Source organism: Oncorhynchus mykiss, chromosome 32, assembly GCF_013265735.2.
Source record: "Oncorhynchus mykiss isolate Arlee chromosome 32, USDA_OmykA_1.1, whole genome shotgun sequence".
Classification (NCBI taxonomy): Eukaryota; Metazoa; Chordata; class Actinopteri; order Salmoniformes; family Salmonidae; genus Oncorhynchus; species Oncorhynchus mykiss.
In genome coordinates, this window is record NC_050572.1 from 29,269,560 (window position 1) to 29,287,818 (window position 18,259).

The 18,259-nt window shown below is 40.8% G+C and overlaps 2 protein-coding genes across 2 annotated transcripts in view; both read right to left on the reverse strand.

The window, feature by feature from the left end:
- Window positions 1–952: 952 nt before the first annotated feature.
- LOC110488228 (thioredoxin-interacting protein) lies at window positions 953–6,286 on the reverse strand. Its single transcript, XM_021560366.2, has 6 exons — window positions 5,775–6,286; window positions 5,125–5,200; window positions 4,872–5,019; window positions 2,793–3,152; window positions 2,198–2,500; window positions 953–2,081 (listed from the first exon to the last, which is right to left on the reverse strand). The coding sequence occupies exons 1-6, from the start codon at window positions 6,028–6,030 to the stop codon at window positions 2,034–2,036; spliced, it is 1,191 nt and encodes a 396-aa protein (XP_021416041.2). The 5' UTR covers window positions 6,031–6,286; the 3' UTR covers window positions 953–2,033.
- A 7,232-nt stretch (window positions 6,287–13,518) lies between these two features.
- The window catches only part of LOC110488229 (thrombospondin-3b), a 35,735-nt gene continuing 30,994 nt past the window's right edge, over window positions 13,519–18,259 (reverse strand). The window contains exons 22-23 of the mRNA XM_021560367.2: window positions 15,481–15,620; window positions 13,519–15,380 (exon numbers count right to left, since the gene is read on the reverse strand). Of these exons, the coding sequence (XP_021416042.2) occupies window positions 15,325–15,380; window positions 15,481–15,620 (196 nt within the window). The 3' untranslated portion in view covers window positions 13,519–15,324. The remainder of the gene's footprint in view (window positions 15,381–15,480; window positions 15,621–18,259) is intronic.

The following is an 18,259-nucleotide window of genomic DNA, read 5'->3' on the forward strand; positions in this document are numbered from 1 at the left end:
TTTTTTGCTGAGTTCAGTATTATAAGTGAGGTGAAGTGGTAAAAACCTGGGAACAGGTGTTCTTTTAATCTCCCTCTATTTACAAAACATAATTGGGATCACTAGACATGGAGGTAACTTGAAAGGATAAAAGTACAAGCTTCCCAAAGACGATAAGAGGTCACAAACCCAATAGTGTATACACCATGCATAGCACAACTAAACTAAGCCTGCATTCGCTCCACTCTCATTTGAAATGCCTTTCAAGTATCTTTTCTAGCTAGGTAAATTAAGGGAATGTTTCCTAAGAATTGTGTTTATCCTTGTTCAGTTGGTAGGGGAAGTTATGGGCAAGGACAGGGATTGAAATCAATTGTGGATTTGCACAATGTTTCATTTTTTGGCCATTTCCAATTGAGGCGTCACATGCAGCATTTACTGTGAATGGGGTAACGTTGCCTTTAAAACATGCATTGCAAAGCGCAATCGGATTGAATCCCGGTTCAAGTATATTTGCTCTCGTTATTGTGGGTCTCTTGAAAAATTGTGCCTGATTTTAGTTCTGAAAAGGTGCTACCTCCAATAGTCGTGAAGCTGTAGTTACACAAGTTCAATAAAAATAGTATGACTGGTTATAACATGGAATTTAGTGAAACCGAAGGTTTCAGAACCATTGTGTAAATACTAGGCGCAGAACTCAATCCATATCGCAGATCTGCATAAAAACAAAATCCCATTGCGCCGACATGAGTTTACCGCGAATGCTGGAACATTGCCATTAAAATTGAGCTATAAACGAGGATTTTTCTGCAATACAGATTGAATCCCACCCTAGGCTTTTAATTAAAATTCCCTTTCAGCGAAGGGATCATCTCTATAAGCAATTGTGGCCTGGTACCATTAACACTTGGCTAAACCGTAATGATTGTAGGTTGTCGTCATGCACATTAGATTTGTACCACAAGACAAATTAATTCAAACTTTTTATTAATAGATACTAACCCATAGGGTCTCACAAAAAAAAAAAAATTCATTTATGATCTGCACAAAATATAAAAGATGCATTGCATATGTGTTCTCACAGATCAGTCTTAGTCATTCAGTTGAGGGCCTGCTTAGGCATCCCACAGTGCGACACTGTCTAGGAGAAACCAAATATGTTGACAATAATATTCACATATCAACGTCTGATAGCATGTGCGAGGAGTTAAGCCTAAATACACCTGTTTGGCTTAGTGATTCAGCCCTCATTTGGAATAAGAAACAATTTGAGCCCTTGCCATAATATATTGAATTTTGTTTTGGACACTCAGAAACATAACATTTTTTTCTCTCAACAGAAACAAATCTAAATCAGGAGATCTCCTGTAGGCAGTTACAGAGCAATATGCATCCATAAGAAAGTGCAATACCATAGAATTAACATTTTCAAAAACACTGGTACAGAAAAATATATGGACTCGGCACGATTGTCTTGGGAGAATATATATCTCTCAACATGTCGCAATTATCAAAAGCAACAAATATCCTCTTAACATCAGTCTGTCAAACAAACTCCATAATAAAATTGCTTACTTTCATTTTAGAAATAAACAAAATATGGTTGCTCAGATGAAATCCCAATTTTCATGAAATACAGGAATTATAAGAATTGACTACACACTATGAAGGACGGACACCCAACAAGCAAAGAGCTTATTCATAATCAGTTGGGGACTTGTCAACGTGTGCTTGGCCCCGGTGGGAAACTAATGGACAAGACATCGCAAACCACAAGGTCTGCAGTGGCACGTTCAGAAACCGGAACAGCAACAGAACAAGATCAGCTTAGATGGCGCAGCAAAGATTGTCGACAGCGCAGGCACTCTTCAGCTTCTTGCTTTTCACATCCTCTTCCTTTCTCGATGCAGGGCCAGCTCCGATATCCGCCACATCACTTCTCAAAGTCCGTCCAACACTTCTCCATAAGTAGTTTGGCTCTTCTACTCAAGTGAGCTAAGTGCCGAAAGTGGCCCTTGTGCAGTGGACCAGAGTTCTGGAAGCTACAAGGTAGTTCAGCAGACCTGCAGCATGTGAGCGTTGCCACTGAACTCCTCATCAACCTGAAACATACGAGACGCTTTGTTAGACCACCTGCTCATCAATTCAATCACCCTTCAACTAGTGCCATCATGGAGATATCACTTAATCACTCTGCATTTATTTTCGAGATACTCACCTCAGAGTAGGCAGGCAGGTTTGGGAACTGGAACGCAGAGGCGTGCATGAAGATGGGACTGTCGTCACCATCGTAGTCATTCAGAAGTGGCGTGAGGGGCTGGTCCAGGCGGCAGTCACGTGTGACGTCACAGTAGCTGGGGGGCGCAGAAGGCATGCGAAGGGACACCCAGCTGGCTGAGGCGTTGCTGACCGAGCCATCTGTGCTGCTCATGCTGTTGGTGCGGCTTCCCAGGCCGGCTGTGCCGATGACCAGCGGCAGCTCCAGGATCAGCTTTTCGCTGCCTGGGATGTGCATGTAGATCTGCAGGTCGGGATAACATTAGAAACCAGACTTGCCGAGTGGCCATTTCAAAAGGCTGCATGTCTAAACTAGTGCGGTCACTTGGCTAATCCCCTTATCCAACTGAAGGGATCTGGCGGATTTACAGTAATGACCATAGTATTACAAGCATGTCTATGATGCGTTAGTTTGAAGGTTGATCAATACACTTAATTTCCCCAATGGAAGTTCTTTGCTACTCGAAACGGCTGCTTAACACCAAAGCCATTAGCACTCTGCTATTTTGCTAGTTGGAGGGGATCAAGATGCTCACCATGAGGGCGTACTCTACACGGATGATGTTGCAGCCCAGCATAGAGGGCTTGATCTTGGGCACCCGGATGGTCTTTCCCTGCCAGGCGTCGCACATGCCGGAGATGATGTGGTTGCCGCGCACAGAGGAGAGCTTCTGGCGGAAGACCTTGGTCCTGCCATTGGCCTGGTAGGTGTGCTTGGAGATGATGGCCGCCTTGGGGACCACAATCCGTGAGCAGGTGTTCTCAAACTTGGCGCAGATGCAGATGTCTTCACCCTCACAGAACCCCTTGCGGTCAATCTTGGCATTCAGGGACACCTGGCCGTCAGGAATGAACATGCAGGTGACCTTCTTCTCCTTCATGCCACCTGTAGGAGACTGTAGAGAGGGCAAGAAAAATAGTGGTTTCACAGGGGCTCACTTGAACAGATGTTTAACCATGTTTTTTAGAGCTCCAATTCAGTATCGCTCTTCCTTCATGTCCACATAAATGCCAAGTTAACTTAATAATTTGAAGAATTCTAGGGACAAATCTGTCCATGCTTTAAGGCTTTACAAGGCAGATGCACAGCATATGACAGAGCTGCCGACCTGAAGCTTTACATCAGGACCCGACTAATCCCACATTTGAAATTATAGTGCAAGGGAAAAGTCTGCGATACAGACTGCTCACTCTTAACTTTTTAGGGATAGGGGGCAGCATTTTCACTTTGGATGAATTGCGTGCCCATAGTGAACTGCCTCCTACCCTGTCCCAGATGCTAATATATACATATTATTATTACTATTGGATAGAAAACACTGAAGTTTCTAAAACTGTTTGAATTATGTCTGAGTATAACAGAACTCATATGGCAGGCAAACTTCCAAACAGGAAGTGGAAATTCTGGGGCTGGTTGATTTAACTCATCGCCTATTCACATCCCAGTAAGATATAGATATGTTCGCACTTCCACGTTCTACTGACTGTTGACTGAAGCCTCTAGTGTGATGTGGGACCGGATGGCAGCTATTTGAGTCAGTGGTCTGGCAGAATGCCAGGTCCTGGTCAGGCGCATTTCTCATGATATAGCCATGCGTTCCATTACTCTGTAAACAAAAACGAATGCTCCGGTTGGAACGTTATTGGATATATATGATAACAACATCCTGAAGATTGATTATCTACTTAATTTGACCAGTTTATTCGACCTGGAATATAACTTTGAAGTTTTCGTCCCAAGTTCGCCTGGACTGGTGCCAGCTTTTGGACATGTGAACTAAACATGCTAGCAACAGTAGCTAATTGGACACTAGTAATGGACATTATCGAACAAAACAACTAGGATTCCTGGCACTGCATTCTGATGAAAGATCAAAGGTAAGGGAATATTTATGATGTAATTTCGTATTTCTGTTGACTCCAACATGGCAGAGAAATATTGTGTACCTCTGAGCGCCGTCTCAGATTATTGCATGGTATGCTTTTTCCATAAAGTTTTAAAAAATCTGACACAACGTGGCTCTCTGTAATTACTCCGGATATTTTGGAGGCATTTCTGAACATGGCGCCAATGTAAACCGAGATTTGTGGATATAAATATGCACATTATCGAACAAAACAGGAATGTATTGTGTAACATGATGTCCTATGAGTGTCATCTGATGAAGATGATCAAAGGTTAGTGATTCATTTTATCTATATTTCTGCTTTTGTGATTATCTTTGGCTGGAAAAAAATTGTTTTTTGGGATTTGGTGGTGATCTAACATAAATATATGTTGTTTTCGCTGTAAAACATTTTAAAAATCGGACACGATGGTTAGATTAACAAGATGATTATCTTTCATTTGCTGTATTGGACTTGTTAATGTGTGAAAGTTAAATATTTCTACAAATATTTTTGTATATCCCGCGCTGCCTTTTCAGCTGAATGTTTGGGGGGGGGGGGGGGGGTTAACCTAGACAGGTTAATGCTTTCAAAATGTCATATGTTGTGTATCAGAAATACTATTAAAAGAGGAGTTTCTTTTCAGACTTCCAAGTGGCAAGTTAGCGTGCAACTCAGCTATTTCTACTTTTGCAGTTCAGGCTGCGGTATGCGAGAGATGAACTCACCAACAGATCTGGTGTGTTCACATCCAGGGGCTCCTCCACCTCAAAGTGTTTCTTGCACTCCAGGGCAGGCTGAGCAGGTCTCTCCATAAAGGCCTTGACATAGTATTGGACATAGCCAAACTTGCCCTTGTAGGAAGACACAATCTGCCTTTGGGGAAACAAAAAGGTAAAAAGATAAGACAGAGCCACAGACCCAGAGAGGAAGATTTGTTGTATTGACAATAAAATAATACAGGCCAATGCAGAGACATACCCTTGCTGGGGGAGCTCAAATCCAAACATGTACTCATACTTGTTGCCAGGTCTAAGGATAACTGATCCATCATGATCTGAAAGTGAAAAAGAAAGCCATTTAATAAAGGTGATTTATCTTGCCAATTCCACTAATCAGGCAAAAGGTTGGTTTATTTTTTACTTTAGACTATCAGCTATGTTAACTTCCTGCCAAGCCTTGTGTTGGGGGGTTTGCCAAGGACACCATGCCACTCTGCCAAGTACAGTGAAACATAGATACTAAATGCTTGACACCTCATAAGGGGATTCCCTGTATCGACTGACCATGCACTGCTCAGTTAATGCTGCCAAAATCGTTTGCATTGTTCATTCCATGAAATTCAACTCTAAATCAATGACTCCTCATAAGTAGGGGGCACTTTCAGTCTATATAACAGCTCGGTAAACTAATCTAATAACGTTATTTCACATTAATATGTAATTCAACCCTTACAGTGACATTTGAAATGCATGTCATAATCACGAAAATGATTTGAGAGTCACTAACCTTACTTAGCTAGCAAGTTAATCATCATCGACAGCAGCACCAGCTAAACGGGCAGCCACATGGCTACACTTAAAAACAAGTTATCATGTTGATTGCTTGGAAAATGTATATGAGGATCTTACCAGCTGGCTGGTCATCAAGTTGAACAACCTCTTCGTATCTCAAGTACTCATTCTCCTCTCGGCATTTCTGCTTTCCTTTGGCATATTCCACTTTTGCGCATCCAACTCCGAGCACTTTCATAGCCGAGACTCTCGTCACCTCAGCTACTTCCACCAGGATCTTCCCGGCTACTTTGTCTCCACTGCAGTAAAAAGTCTTGCTAGGATCGCTGAAAATAACCTCGAAGGTCTTCACTCTCTTTGACATAACAACCATGTTCGCTATTTAATCGATATCCAAGTCGAAGAAGATTTGAACTGCAAGAAGTTCAGAGCTATTCCAATTCGAAGTTTTGTTGTTCAATTAGACTGTCAATATGATTGGGCGAGGTTCATAGGTCTACGATTGGGATGCAGCGCAAAATGCTTGCTTTATAGCGTACGACTAAACTCATATGTTACCTTCTCTCATGTTAACAGTGTGAGCTATAAACCAAGAAGGCGCAGCTTTTATATGTGGAGACCAGCCAGTGATTCACCAGGTTTGTCGATCACCTCAGCTGAGCATGTGGAAGCAGAATGCACAACATGGCTCAGCGCATGCACATCACTGTCATTGGTTGAAAAATATGCTTGTGTTGTCTTTAACCAATCACCACCCGGGAACTGCGCGTGGACACCTCGTGGCTGAGAAGAGAGCGCGAGTGCTCAGCAGTTGTAACGGATGCGGAGGAGTGGCTAGACTAGACGCTTGTCTGGAGAAATAAATTAACTTCACAAGCCCGGGACAGGAAGAAGATAATTAATTTGCCCTCAAATCTATAACGTGATTTAGTATTTTACAGCCCCATCGATTTACATTTTCCATCCTGGTAGTGGATAAATGAGTGTTAAGGCTCTAACTATTGTCAGTCTGTTGGGGAAACAATTTGACAGAGTTGTTTGAGGACAAGCTTGCTTTGGAATATTTTTGTAAAACCTTTTGGTCATATTTCTACATAGGCTTGGCCATGCCTTCAGTAGGCTTTCAAGGAAGCACATCGTGATTAGGTTCACAGTCAGACATGTCACTGCACACAACATAAAACTTACAACCATCCCCCAAAATTATCAAAATGAACTACATACATTTTCCTCAGGTTTGTTATTCCATTATTCCAATTTCGAAAAAGTAGCCAGATCTGCATTTTAACGAGATTTATGAGGGGTGATGTTCAGTGTACATCCACTGCTATTATCAAATCAACATCCAAAACGACATATTGATAACTAACATATGGACTCTAAAGTTCCCAGCATTGGCTGTAGACCTTGTAATTAAGAAATCATTGGCCCCATGGCTTTGTTTTTTTTTCATGCAAGTCTACGTAATTTACATGACAGAAGAGAATAGCTGACAAATTACATAAATGAGTGCAACTCTTGACTGACAAACTGAGATCAATTGGTATTGAATTCGTCAGGGCATGGACTCTAAAAGGTATCGAAGCACTCCACCGAGATTTCTGCCCATGTTGATTCCAATGCTTCCCACAGATGTATGAAATTTGCTAGATGTTCTTTGGGTGGTGGATCATTCATGATACACACAGGAAACTTTACCGTGGAAAACACTGCGCCTTTGCAGTTCTTGACAAAAGCCGGTATGCAAATTGATAGCGGGTGCCTCTATTTACATGTTGCATATGAGTGCATTTCACACTACTTTTGGATTATATTTTAACTGTAAAACTGGGATGAAATTCATTCTTAATATTCTTTTTGTGTCATCATCGCAAATCAACTGCATTATACTTTTAAAAAAAACACTTAAACTTCAACCAGTAAAATGGCTCTTTGGCTAGCTTTTGGTATTAAATTAGTTAACGTGACAGCCTATCCTACCTATATCAATGACGTTAGCATTTTAGCTAACAACTGCTGCAACCAAAATAGTTATTTATGCAAAGATCACAAGCGAATATAATCTTAGCGACTGTTCAAGCAATAATCAAAACATAATTATAAGCGTATGATAACCCAACAGTCATTTTATTTAGAAGTAATAAAAACGTACATCTATGCTATGTTGAAAGGAGGGCAGTTGGCGATGGCTTTCTTACCGCCGCCTAGAGTCGCGCGCATCTGGAAAAGGGTCTATGGCTTTCACCTGTTCAGTCTATGTCATGGAAAGAACATATGTTCTTAATGTTTTGTATACTCAGTGTATATCATATGCTACAGTAGGCTACTAAATACAATTTCAAGTGGCACACTGACTCACCTAATGATGAAGGTGTTAGCCATAGCTAGGCTACTCATGGACCGTTGGTGGCCAATGTGCTCGTAGTGGCAGTAGCGTACTGTTGTTACCTATCTCAAGATGCTGTTAGCAAAAAAATTGTTTCTAATGGTTCTACAGACAGATAAGTTTTCTCTTTTCAGCTGTATGCATTTTCTTTCCAAACTAAATGTTTCATTCGGTTTCTGAAACCAGCCCTAAATATAATCCATACATGGCTGTTCCCATTCAAGTCAGGACTGGCATACATTGCTAGGCTCATGAGTTTAACATTCGAATTGCCAGAGTAAGAGGTTACAAATCCCTTCTATGGGGTATATGTCTATGACCACAAGGCATATTTGCAGTGGTGGGAAAAGTACTCAAGGTTATACTTGTAAAGATACCTTAATAGGAAATGACTCAAGTAAAAGTGAAAGTCACCCAGTCAAATTCTACTATATTAAAAGTATTTGGGTTTAAATATTTTTAAGTATCAAAAGTAAATGTAATTGCAAAAAATGTACTTAAGCATCAAAAGTAAAAGTATAAATTATTTAAAATTCCTTTTATTAAGCAAACCAGACTGCACAATTGTTTACGGATAGCCAGGGGCACACTCAAACAGTCAGACATCATTCAGAAACAAAGCAGTTGTGTGTAGTAAGGTGCCAGATCAGAGGTAGTAGAGATGACCAGGGATGTTCTCTTGATAAGTGCATGAATGTAACTTTTTTTGTCCTGCTAATCATTCAAAATGTAACGAGTGTTTCAATAATACATCAATATTGCTACAACGAGTACTGTTGGGTGTCAGGGTATAGAGTAAAAAGTACATAATTTGATTTAATAATGTAGTGAAGTAAAAGCTGTCAAAATATAAATAGTAAAGTACATATACCCCAAAAAACAACTTAAGTAGTACTTTAAAGTATTTTTACTTAAGTACTTTACACCACTGCATATTTGGTGCACGCTGCCCAAACTGTGGCCTTCCCAAAGGTAGGCATTCTGGTAACTGCCAAAATAAAGGATACATTTTCCTGGCATGGTTAAGGTCCACTTGTAGAATTTATTGCCAAGGCGCATTGAGGCTGTTCTGGCAGCTCGTGGTGGCCCAACACCCTTTTAAGACTCTTTGTGTTGGAGTTTCCTTTATTTTTGTCAGATGCCTGTATGTGCTTGTGATAAACTTAATCCACATTATTATTATTTAAGGAACTATTGATCCCCTGTAGCTAAATTATGCTCTCTGGTGTATTTTGAACATTGAGAGCAGGCTCCTGTGGTTGGATAAAAAAAATATCACAATAAAACAAAATAACCTCATTTTTTATTTATTTGTTTATTCTTTTGCCTCTTGGGCCCAGCCCCTGACTCACACAATTGACCAGTCACATTTATTTATTATGCCAGTTACCCATGGGGGTCTCCTACCTTCTCTCCACCCTCGATGATTAGCAGAGTGGCAGCAGCAAGCAGTCTACTCTCATTGCGAGCAGGCTCTTGAATCCTCCTGTGATTGGTGGTTGCGGTAAAATAAAAATACAAAATATATACTACATATATAATATATACTGTATATACAGTATATATTTCCTTTTTATACCATTTTTTTGCTTCCTCATGGGTCCCCCACAGGCCTGGGTCCTGGGGCTTCAGCATAGGCCTACATGCATGCATGCAGGAGCACGCACGCATGCATGCACACACACACGCTTAATTGCTTTGGGTTCTTTTCAACCATGACAAGGACTGAAGACCCTGCAACCTTGGGTCACAGGAAAGCTTTCTCAACAACTGTCATCTTTTTAGCATGCAGATCCTATGTCTTATCATTATCCCATAAGTAATGATCCTAACAAAATATCAGCCATTTTGAGTCAGTTCAAAAAATTATACATAGAGAGACATATTATATAACCCTTATAATAACACATCATGAAGGCTCATACATGCTTATAAAAAGTTATATATAACAACCTCTCCCTCAACGTGATAAAGATAAAGGAGATTATTGTGGGCGGAACGAGCACGCCCCCATTCTTAATGACGGGACTGTAGTGGAGCAGGTTGAGAGTTTCAAGTTCCTTGGTGTCCACATCACCAACAAACTATCATGAGGGGGTATATTATTGTGGCCCTGGTGGCACAAAATCAATAGTCTGACTGCATGGAGATGCTTGGGAATATGGTCAATACGGGGGACCGTGTTGTGGGTGTTTCAGGGGAAAGGGGTACATCAAGGACGTGATAATGGTTAATAAAATCTCCCCATTTCTGTCCATTTTTTGCAGTCTTGCAGGCCTTCTCATACAGCTGCAACTGTATATGCATTCGTAAATCAAGACCTTTCTTGAGTTGGGCTCTGGGATGGTGCAACTGTTGAAAATGTGAGCCTATGGTTGTGTGAGGGAAAGGGGTTGAGTGTGTATGAGTGTGTGGGTGTATGTGTGTATGCCACAACTGTTGTGAGGGAGTAAAAGATGTTAGGAACAATACAGGATGATTCACAATAATTGTTTGCTAATATAATAATGGCTTGCAATAATGTCATTTTGGTAATGGCGAGACTGGTGAGAGGTAAAATCCTTTGCATAAATTGCCTACATTACTACACATATTAATAGCTAATTATGGAAAATAAGATAAACATGATTTTATTATATATATATTTTTTTTTTGATGGCTATATATAATACAAATCGAGGAGAGGGCGATGGAAATGCATTTGGCAATTGATGTACTTCTGTTCTGTGAGTGGCACTGTGTGCTCTTTTCGAAGGATGGATCCCAGTCTCTTCAGGGCTATGGGATCCGGGGGGTCGGGGGTGGTCTGCCGGGCATTGGGATGACAACCCAACTCGGGATGAGGAGGGCTTTTAGTGGGTGGAATAGTGGGGACCAATTGGAGGTTTACTTAGTAGCAATGCAAATATCATGGTACAGCTATATAGACACTCAATCATCATGTTACTTTTGAATGGTATGTTTACAAACATATTTGCCTTTTCCCTTTATTCAGATTACAACTGCTCACTTTCGGTTGTTTGAAAAGGAAATAATCCCGACTATTTCTGCTGGTACACTCTGTTTATTATCTATGCATAGTGATATTGCTGTTTTGCAATGAGAAAAGCGCCCTCTAGTGAGAAACCATAGCATGAATAAAATATTCCGTAAAACACCAAACATGAGACAAACTAATTTGGGGTTGAAGACAAATGTGGTAAACAATCTCAGAATAATGGGTCACACACATAGCTAATTTCTGACATTGCTTGTAATATCCATTACACAACGACAGCTGGCTTTGTGCCAATTACAACATGTATGAATAAAGTTTGAAGAGAGGTCGACTGCTGTTGCTTTTGCGGCGGATGTTTATGAGTATGCCAGGTGCTTTCTTGGAAGCAGGAAAACTGACTCAAGCAATGTCAATGTTTAAACGCTGGCTTCATAGGTAATACTCATACTGTAAGTTTGACCTATGACTGAATATGAGCCACGTTACAGAGTTCCAAATAGTTATAGATTATTAAATTATAAAACGTATACCTGGGCGTTTACCTACATTCCTTACTTTTTTTATGTGACTTTATTTAAATGCTGCAAAGTTATCAAGACTTCAAGTGTTACCCTTTTTTCCTGAGACATTAGATTGTTACGATTGGATGTCATGACATATATTATACCCAGATAGCACACATACATCTCGCCGATGTTGTACACATGATACATCGGGAAAAAGTATGGAGAATGTTTGCTAACTGGCAAGACGTGGTGAGACTATCTGGGTAGTGTGCTAGCTGGGTAGTCAACGGTCGAAATTGGTCAAATTTCATCAAATAATCTGCTTCACCCACATTTGACTGGTGTTTGAATTTGAATGTCTGGAGCGTGAATCAGAAGTGCAGAGAAAGTTCATGTTTCCCCTGTCACCACTAAAACTGTGATCACATTGCTCCATCTAGAGGTCAACGTGTGCTGCTATAGTTATTTTCCATGTAAACGCCTGCCGCGTCTTTTTTTTATCCACGCCCACGGTTGTTCCCTGGGAGAAGGAAGAACGCTAGAGACCAAAACATTTCCAACCATACCTTGCATTTTCCCAAATGTGAATATAAAGCTGCATTAAAATAGATTTTTAGTGAGCGATTTCAGCCAGACTGACTGACCAGATGGATAGCATCAACATCAATGATAGTTGCATTGTTTTTGGAGGTAATTAAACAGTGAATTATAACAAGTGTTATTTCTATTTTACACCGCTGACTTTTTTATTTTACTAGGCAAGTCAGTTAAGATTCTTATTTACAATGGCGGCCTAGGAACAGTGGGTTAATTGCGTTGTTCAGGGGCAGAACGACAGATGTTTACCTTGTCAGCTCGGGGATTCGATCTAGCAACCTTTATGTTGCTAGGTTGAAAAGAACGAAACGGAGAGTGACCTACCTGATTTTTTTCAATAGAAATTCACGTTTTCGTCTCAAAATGTTTTCTGTTTGGAGTAAATGGTTTCAGTTGCAACAGACGAAATGTTTTGCAACAGAGTCTGCGTAATGAATACACCCCTGGTTATAACATGAATCCCGTGTCCTGATCTTTTCCTCATTCTTTTTGTGCCCACATTTTCAGACTTGTCTACACATGGTGTTAAAATGTATTTTATCCATCCACTGTGTGTGCATTGTGACCAGATTTCCCGGCCCTCCTGCAAGACGCACAGCCTGCTGATGCCATAAGTCAGTGGTGCCAGTTGTAAATTATTTTAGAGGGCAGAATAATAATTTAAATGGATTCACTGTCCAGAGCCGTCTACACTTGTAAGATATCCAGACACAATGTGTGCCTGACTACCTCCGAAGATGGGCAAGAGGATCTGATCACATTCAGATCACAATGCATCTTAGTTTTTTGCCCCCATTTTCATGATATCCAAATGGTAGTTACAACCTTATCTCATCCCTGCAACGAGGCGAAGGTTGAGACACGCATCCTCTGAAACGTGACCTGCCAAGCCGTGCTGCTTCTTAACACACTGCTCGCTTAACCCCGGAAGTTAGCCTTACCAATGTGCTGAAGGATTCCAGCTGGCATTCAAAGTTGCCATTTTAGCAAACCTTAACCCTATTCCTAACCTTAACCTAATTCTCCTAACCTTCTACTTTAATTATCCTAACCTGTTGCATAAGTTCTTCTAACTTGCTACAAACAGTCAAATCTGACGTTAATATGACCAAAGCTGGATGCCTTCTAGCCATGACCTGTTTTCTCCGACACATTGGTAAGGCTGACTTCTGGGTTAAGCGAGCAGTGTGTTAAGATGCAGCGTGTCTTGTTTCCGAGGACCCGAACTCAGCTTGCTTATTCACTCAAAATACCAATTAGTCCGAAAAAAGGCTCAGAATTGTGTAAATGTAGCCAATTCATCTTATGTATATGTTGGGTTGGTGAGATCTAATATTATGGGTTACATACAAACAGACTCAGTAAAAAAGATGGTGGATGGAGATTTGGATGTTTATTACTGTGAAATGTGTTTCTCGCAGGCTTCCACATAGGTCTGTCTCATCTCATTCTTCACAAAAGTCAGTGAGATATACAGTACTTCTCTTTAATTACTTCCATATCTGTAATAGCTATGCATAGCATTATTTCCTTATTGGGCAAAAATAACACACACACACACACCTTTGTTTTCGATGATCCTCATAGAAAGAACAAGTATAGAATTCATTATAAACTCAGCCTTGTGTTAAACCCTTCATCATGAGAAATATTGTACAATTTAACAGTGGATTCAGTGGTGTGTAATATGACAAGTGTGAGTCTGAAACCTTCATGATGCTCAGTTTAAGTCTAAGATTAGGCTTTTACATTTTTCCAACATATATTCACTACTAAAAAAAAACTATGCATTTAATTTTCCATTCTACACATACACTGAGTGTACAAAACATTAGGAACATTAGAGCGCTTCAAAGGGTGAGTGGGCATGACAAACAATTCAAGAAATGCAACGCTGCTGGGTTTTTCCGCGTTCAACAGTTTCCTGTGTGTATCAAGAAAGGTCCACCACCCAAAGGGCATCCAGCCAACTTGACACAACTGTGGGACGCACTGGAGTCAACATGGCTTTCGATACTTTGTAGAGTCCATGCCCTGACGACTTGAGGCTCTTCTGATTCAATATTAGGAAGGTGTTCCTAACGTTTTGTACACTCAGTATCGTCCTTTACCTTGGGATTTCACAATCTTGATTTCTTAAAAGTATACTGAACAAAAATGTAAATGTATAGTGTTGGTCCCATGTTTCATGAGAAAGATCCCAGAAATGTTCCATATGCACAAAAAGCTTATTTCTCTCAAATTGTGCACACATTTGTTTACATCCCTTTTAGTGAGCATTTCTTCTTTGTCAATATAATTAATCCACTTGATAGGTGTGGCATATTAAGAAGCTGATTAAACAGCATGCTCATTACACAGGTGCACCTTGTTCTGGGGACAATGAAAAGGCCACTCTAAAATGTTCTGTTTTGTCATACAATACAATGCCACAGATGTCTTAAGTTTTGAGGGAGTGTGTAATTGTCATGCTGACTGCAGAAATGTTCAACAGAGTTTACCCAGAGAATGTAATGTTAATTTCTCTACTATAAACCGTCTCCAACATAATTTTAGAGAATTTGGCAGTACGTCCAACCGGCCTCACAACTGCAGACCACGTGTAACCATGCCAGCCCAAGACGTCCACATCAGGCTTCTTCACCTGCAGGATCGTCTGAGGAGATGAAGAGTATTTCTGTCCTGTGATAAAGCCTTTTTGTTGGGAAAAACTCATTCTGATTGGCTGGGCCAGGCCCACCCATGGCTGTGCTCATTGCCCAGTAATGTGAAATCCATAAATTAGGGCCTAATTTATATATTTAAATTGACTGATTTCCTTCTATGAACTGTAACTAAGTGAAATCTTTCAAATGGTTGCATTTTGCGTTAACATTTTTGTTCAGTATAGCTTTCATTCTTCATTTTATATAATAATAATACAAGCTATTATTTTGTCATTTTATATAATAATAATAAAAACTATTATTTTGTCAATCAATCTTTAACTCTTGACTTGGCCAACCTGTAGTCAGGTGTAAGGTTGCTGTGGAGTTAAAGACAGAAAGAGTACCACTGTAAAGTAAATGTACCTTAAAAACACAAAAGTATGCATGTATATGCGCACACACAGACACACAGGATACAGCGAAGGCACAGGTGATGTAATGTAGCTGCACAGATGCTGTGCTAGGCTTAAAGTCACACCCTGATGTGGATCTGCTTGCGGTAGAACTCATAGTCCTCTGGTACAGTATCTGATGGGAAAAAGAAAGAAAGGTTATAACCAGGAAGCCATAACAATTTCAATTGAATTAATTCAAGAGGTTAAATTCCAATTCAAGAAGGTTGACATACCGTTGCAGCGATAGCCCAGGTTGGACCAGATGATTTGCTCCTGGGAGAAGCAGAAGACGCCCAGCCTCCCACCCCTCATTGAGGTGTCCACCAGCACGCCCGAGTCTGCCACCAATGTCATGCCTTCATACAGCCTCACTCTGGCATAGATATACACAATGAAAAGCTGTACAGATCGCTCTATCATCTGAATTATATATAGATACTGTATAGCCATAAAGAGCTATAGATCTATCTCTATACAGTAAACAGCTCAAGAAAACAGTGAGGAAGGCCCTACTTAATAACCTTCCATCTTCTCTAAATTTGCTGTTGAATTACAGATATCTGAGTTGCCTAACTTTTTCACATGATTGGTTAACTTGATGTTTCTAGGGCCTCCACCGAGCTACTGTATGTATATGTATGTACAGTCGTGGCCAAAAGTTTTGAGAATGACAAATATTAATTTCCACAAAATTTGCTGCTTCGGTGTCTTTAGCTATTTTTGTTAGATTTTACCATGGAATATTGAAGTATAATTACAAACATTTCATAAGCGTCGAAGGCTTTTATTGACAATTACATGAAGTTGATGCAAAGAGTCAATATTTGCACTGTTGACCCTTGTTTTTCAAGACCTCTGCAATCCGCCCTGGCATGCTGTCAAATAACTTCTGGGCCACATCCTGACTGTTGGCAGCCCATTCTTGCATAATCAATGCTTGGAGTTTGCAAGAATTTGTGGGTTTTTGTTTGTCCATCCGCCTTTGACCACAAGTTCTCAATGGGATTAAGGTCTGGGGAGTTTCCTGGCCATGAACCCAAAATATCAATGTTTTGTTCTCCGAGCCACTTAGTTATCACTTTTGCCTTATGGCAAGGTGCTCCATCATGCTGGAAAAGGCATTGTTCGTCACCAAACTGTTCCTGGACGGTTGGGAGAAGTTGCTCTCGGAGGATGTGTTGGTACCATTCTTTATTCATGGCTGTGTTCTTAGGCAAAATTGTGAGTGAGCCTTGGCTGAGAAGCAACCCCACACATGAATGGTCTCAGGATGCTTTACTGTTGACATGACACAGGACTGATGGTAGCGCTCACCTTGTCTTCTCTGGACAAGCTTTTTCCGGATGCCCCAAACAATCGGAAAGGGGATTCATCAGAGAAAATGACTTTACCCCAGTCCTCAGCAGTCCAATCCCTGTACCTCTTGCAGAATATCAATCTGTCCCTGATGTTTTTCCTGGAGAGAAGTGGCTTCTTTGCTGCCCTTCTTTACACCAGGCCATCCTCCAAAAGTCTTCACCTCACTTTGCGTGCAGGTGCACTCACGCCTGCCTGCTGCCATTCCTGAGCAAACTCTGTACCTGGTGGTGCCCCGGTCCCGCAACTGAATCAACTTTAGGAGAGGGTCCTGGCGCTTGCTGGACTTTCTTGGGCGCCCTGAAGCCTTCTTCACAACAATTGAACTGGTCTCCTTGAATTTCTTGATGATCCGGTTAATTTAGGTGAAATTTTACTGGCACAAATATCCTTGCCTGTGAAACCCTTTTTGTTCAAAGCATGATGACTTGCAGGTAACCATGGTTGACAGAGGAAGAACAATGATTCCAAGCACCACCCTCCTTTTGAAGCTTCCAGTCTGTTATTTGAACTCAATCAGCATGACAAAGTGATCTCCAGCCCTGTCCTCGTCAACACCCACACCTGTGTTAACGAGAGAATCACTGACATGATGTCAGCTGGTCCTTTGATGTCGGCTGAGGGAATACTTATTTTCCACCATAATTTGCAAATAAATTCATAAAAAATCCTACAATGTGATTTTCTGGAATTTTTTTTCTCATTTTGTCTATCATAGTTGAAGTGTACACCTATGATGAAAATTACAGGCCTCTCTCATCTTTTTAAGTGGGAGAACTTGCACAATTGGTGGCTGACTAAATACTTTTTTGCCCCACTGTATATATATATATATATATATACACCGAACAAAAATATAAACGCAACATGTAAAATGTTGGTCCCGTGTTTCATGAGCTGAAATAAAATATCCCAGAAATGTTCCAAGCGCACAAAAAACATATTTTTCTCAAATTTTGTGCACACATTTTTTTACATCCCTGTTAGTGAGCATTTCTCCTTTGCCAAGATAATCCATCTGACATGTGTGGCATATCAATAAGCTGATTAAACAGCATGATCATTACCCAGGTGCACCTTGTGCTGGAGACAATAAAATGCCACTTAAAATGTGCAGTTTTGTCATACAACACAATGCCACCGATGTCACCGATGTTTCAAGTTTTAAGGGAGCGTGCAATTGTCATGCTGACTGCAGGAATGTCCACCAGAGCTGTTGACAGAATAGATAGTTAATTTATATACCATAAGCTGCCTCCAATGTCATTTTAGAGAATTTGGCAGTACGTCCAACCAGCCTCACAACAGCAGACCTCGCGTAACCACGCCAGCCCAGGACCTCCACATCCGGCTTCTTCAACTGTGGGATCGTCTGAGAGGTCTGCTGGGGGGGGGGGGGGGGGGGGGAGTATATCTGTCTGTAATAAAGCCCTTTTGTGGGGGAAAACTCATTCTGATGGACTGGGCCTGGCTCCCCAGTGGGTAGGCCTGGCTGCACCCCTGCCCAGTCATGTGAAATCCATAGATTAGGGCGTAATGAATTTATTTCAATTGACTGACTTCTTTGAAATGGTTGCATGTTGCATTTATGTTTTTGTTCAGTATATATACTTTTTGGGTTGTGTAAAATGTGTATATTTATAGGTCTCTAGATCT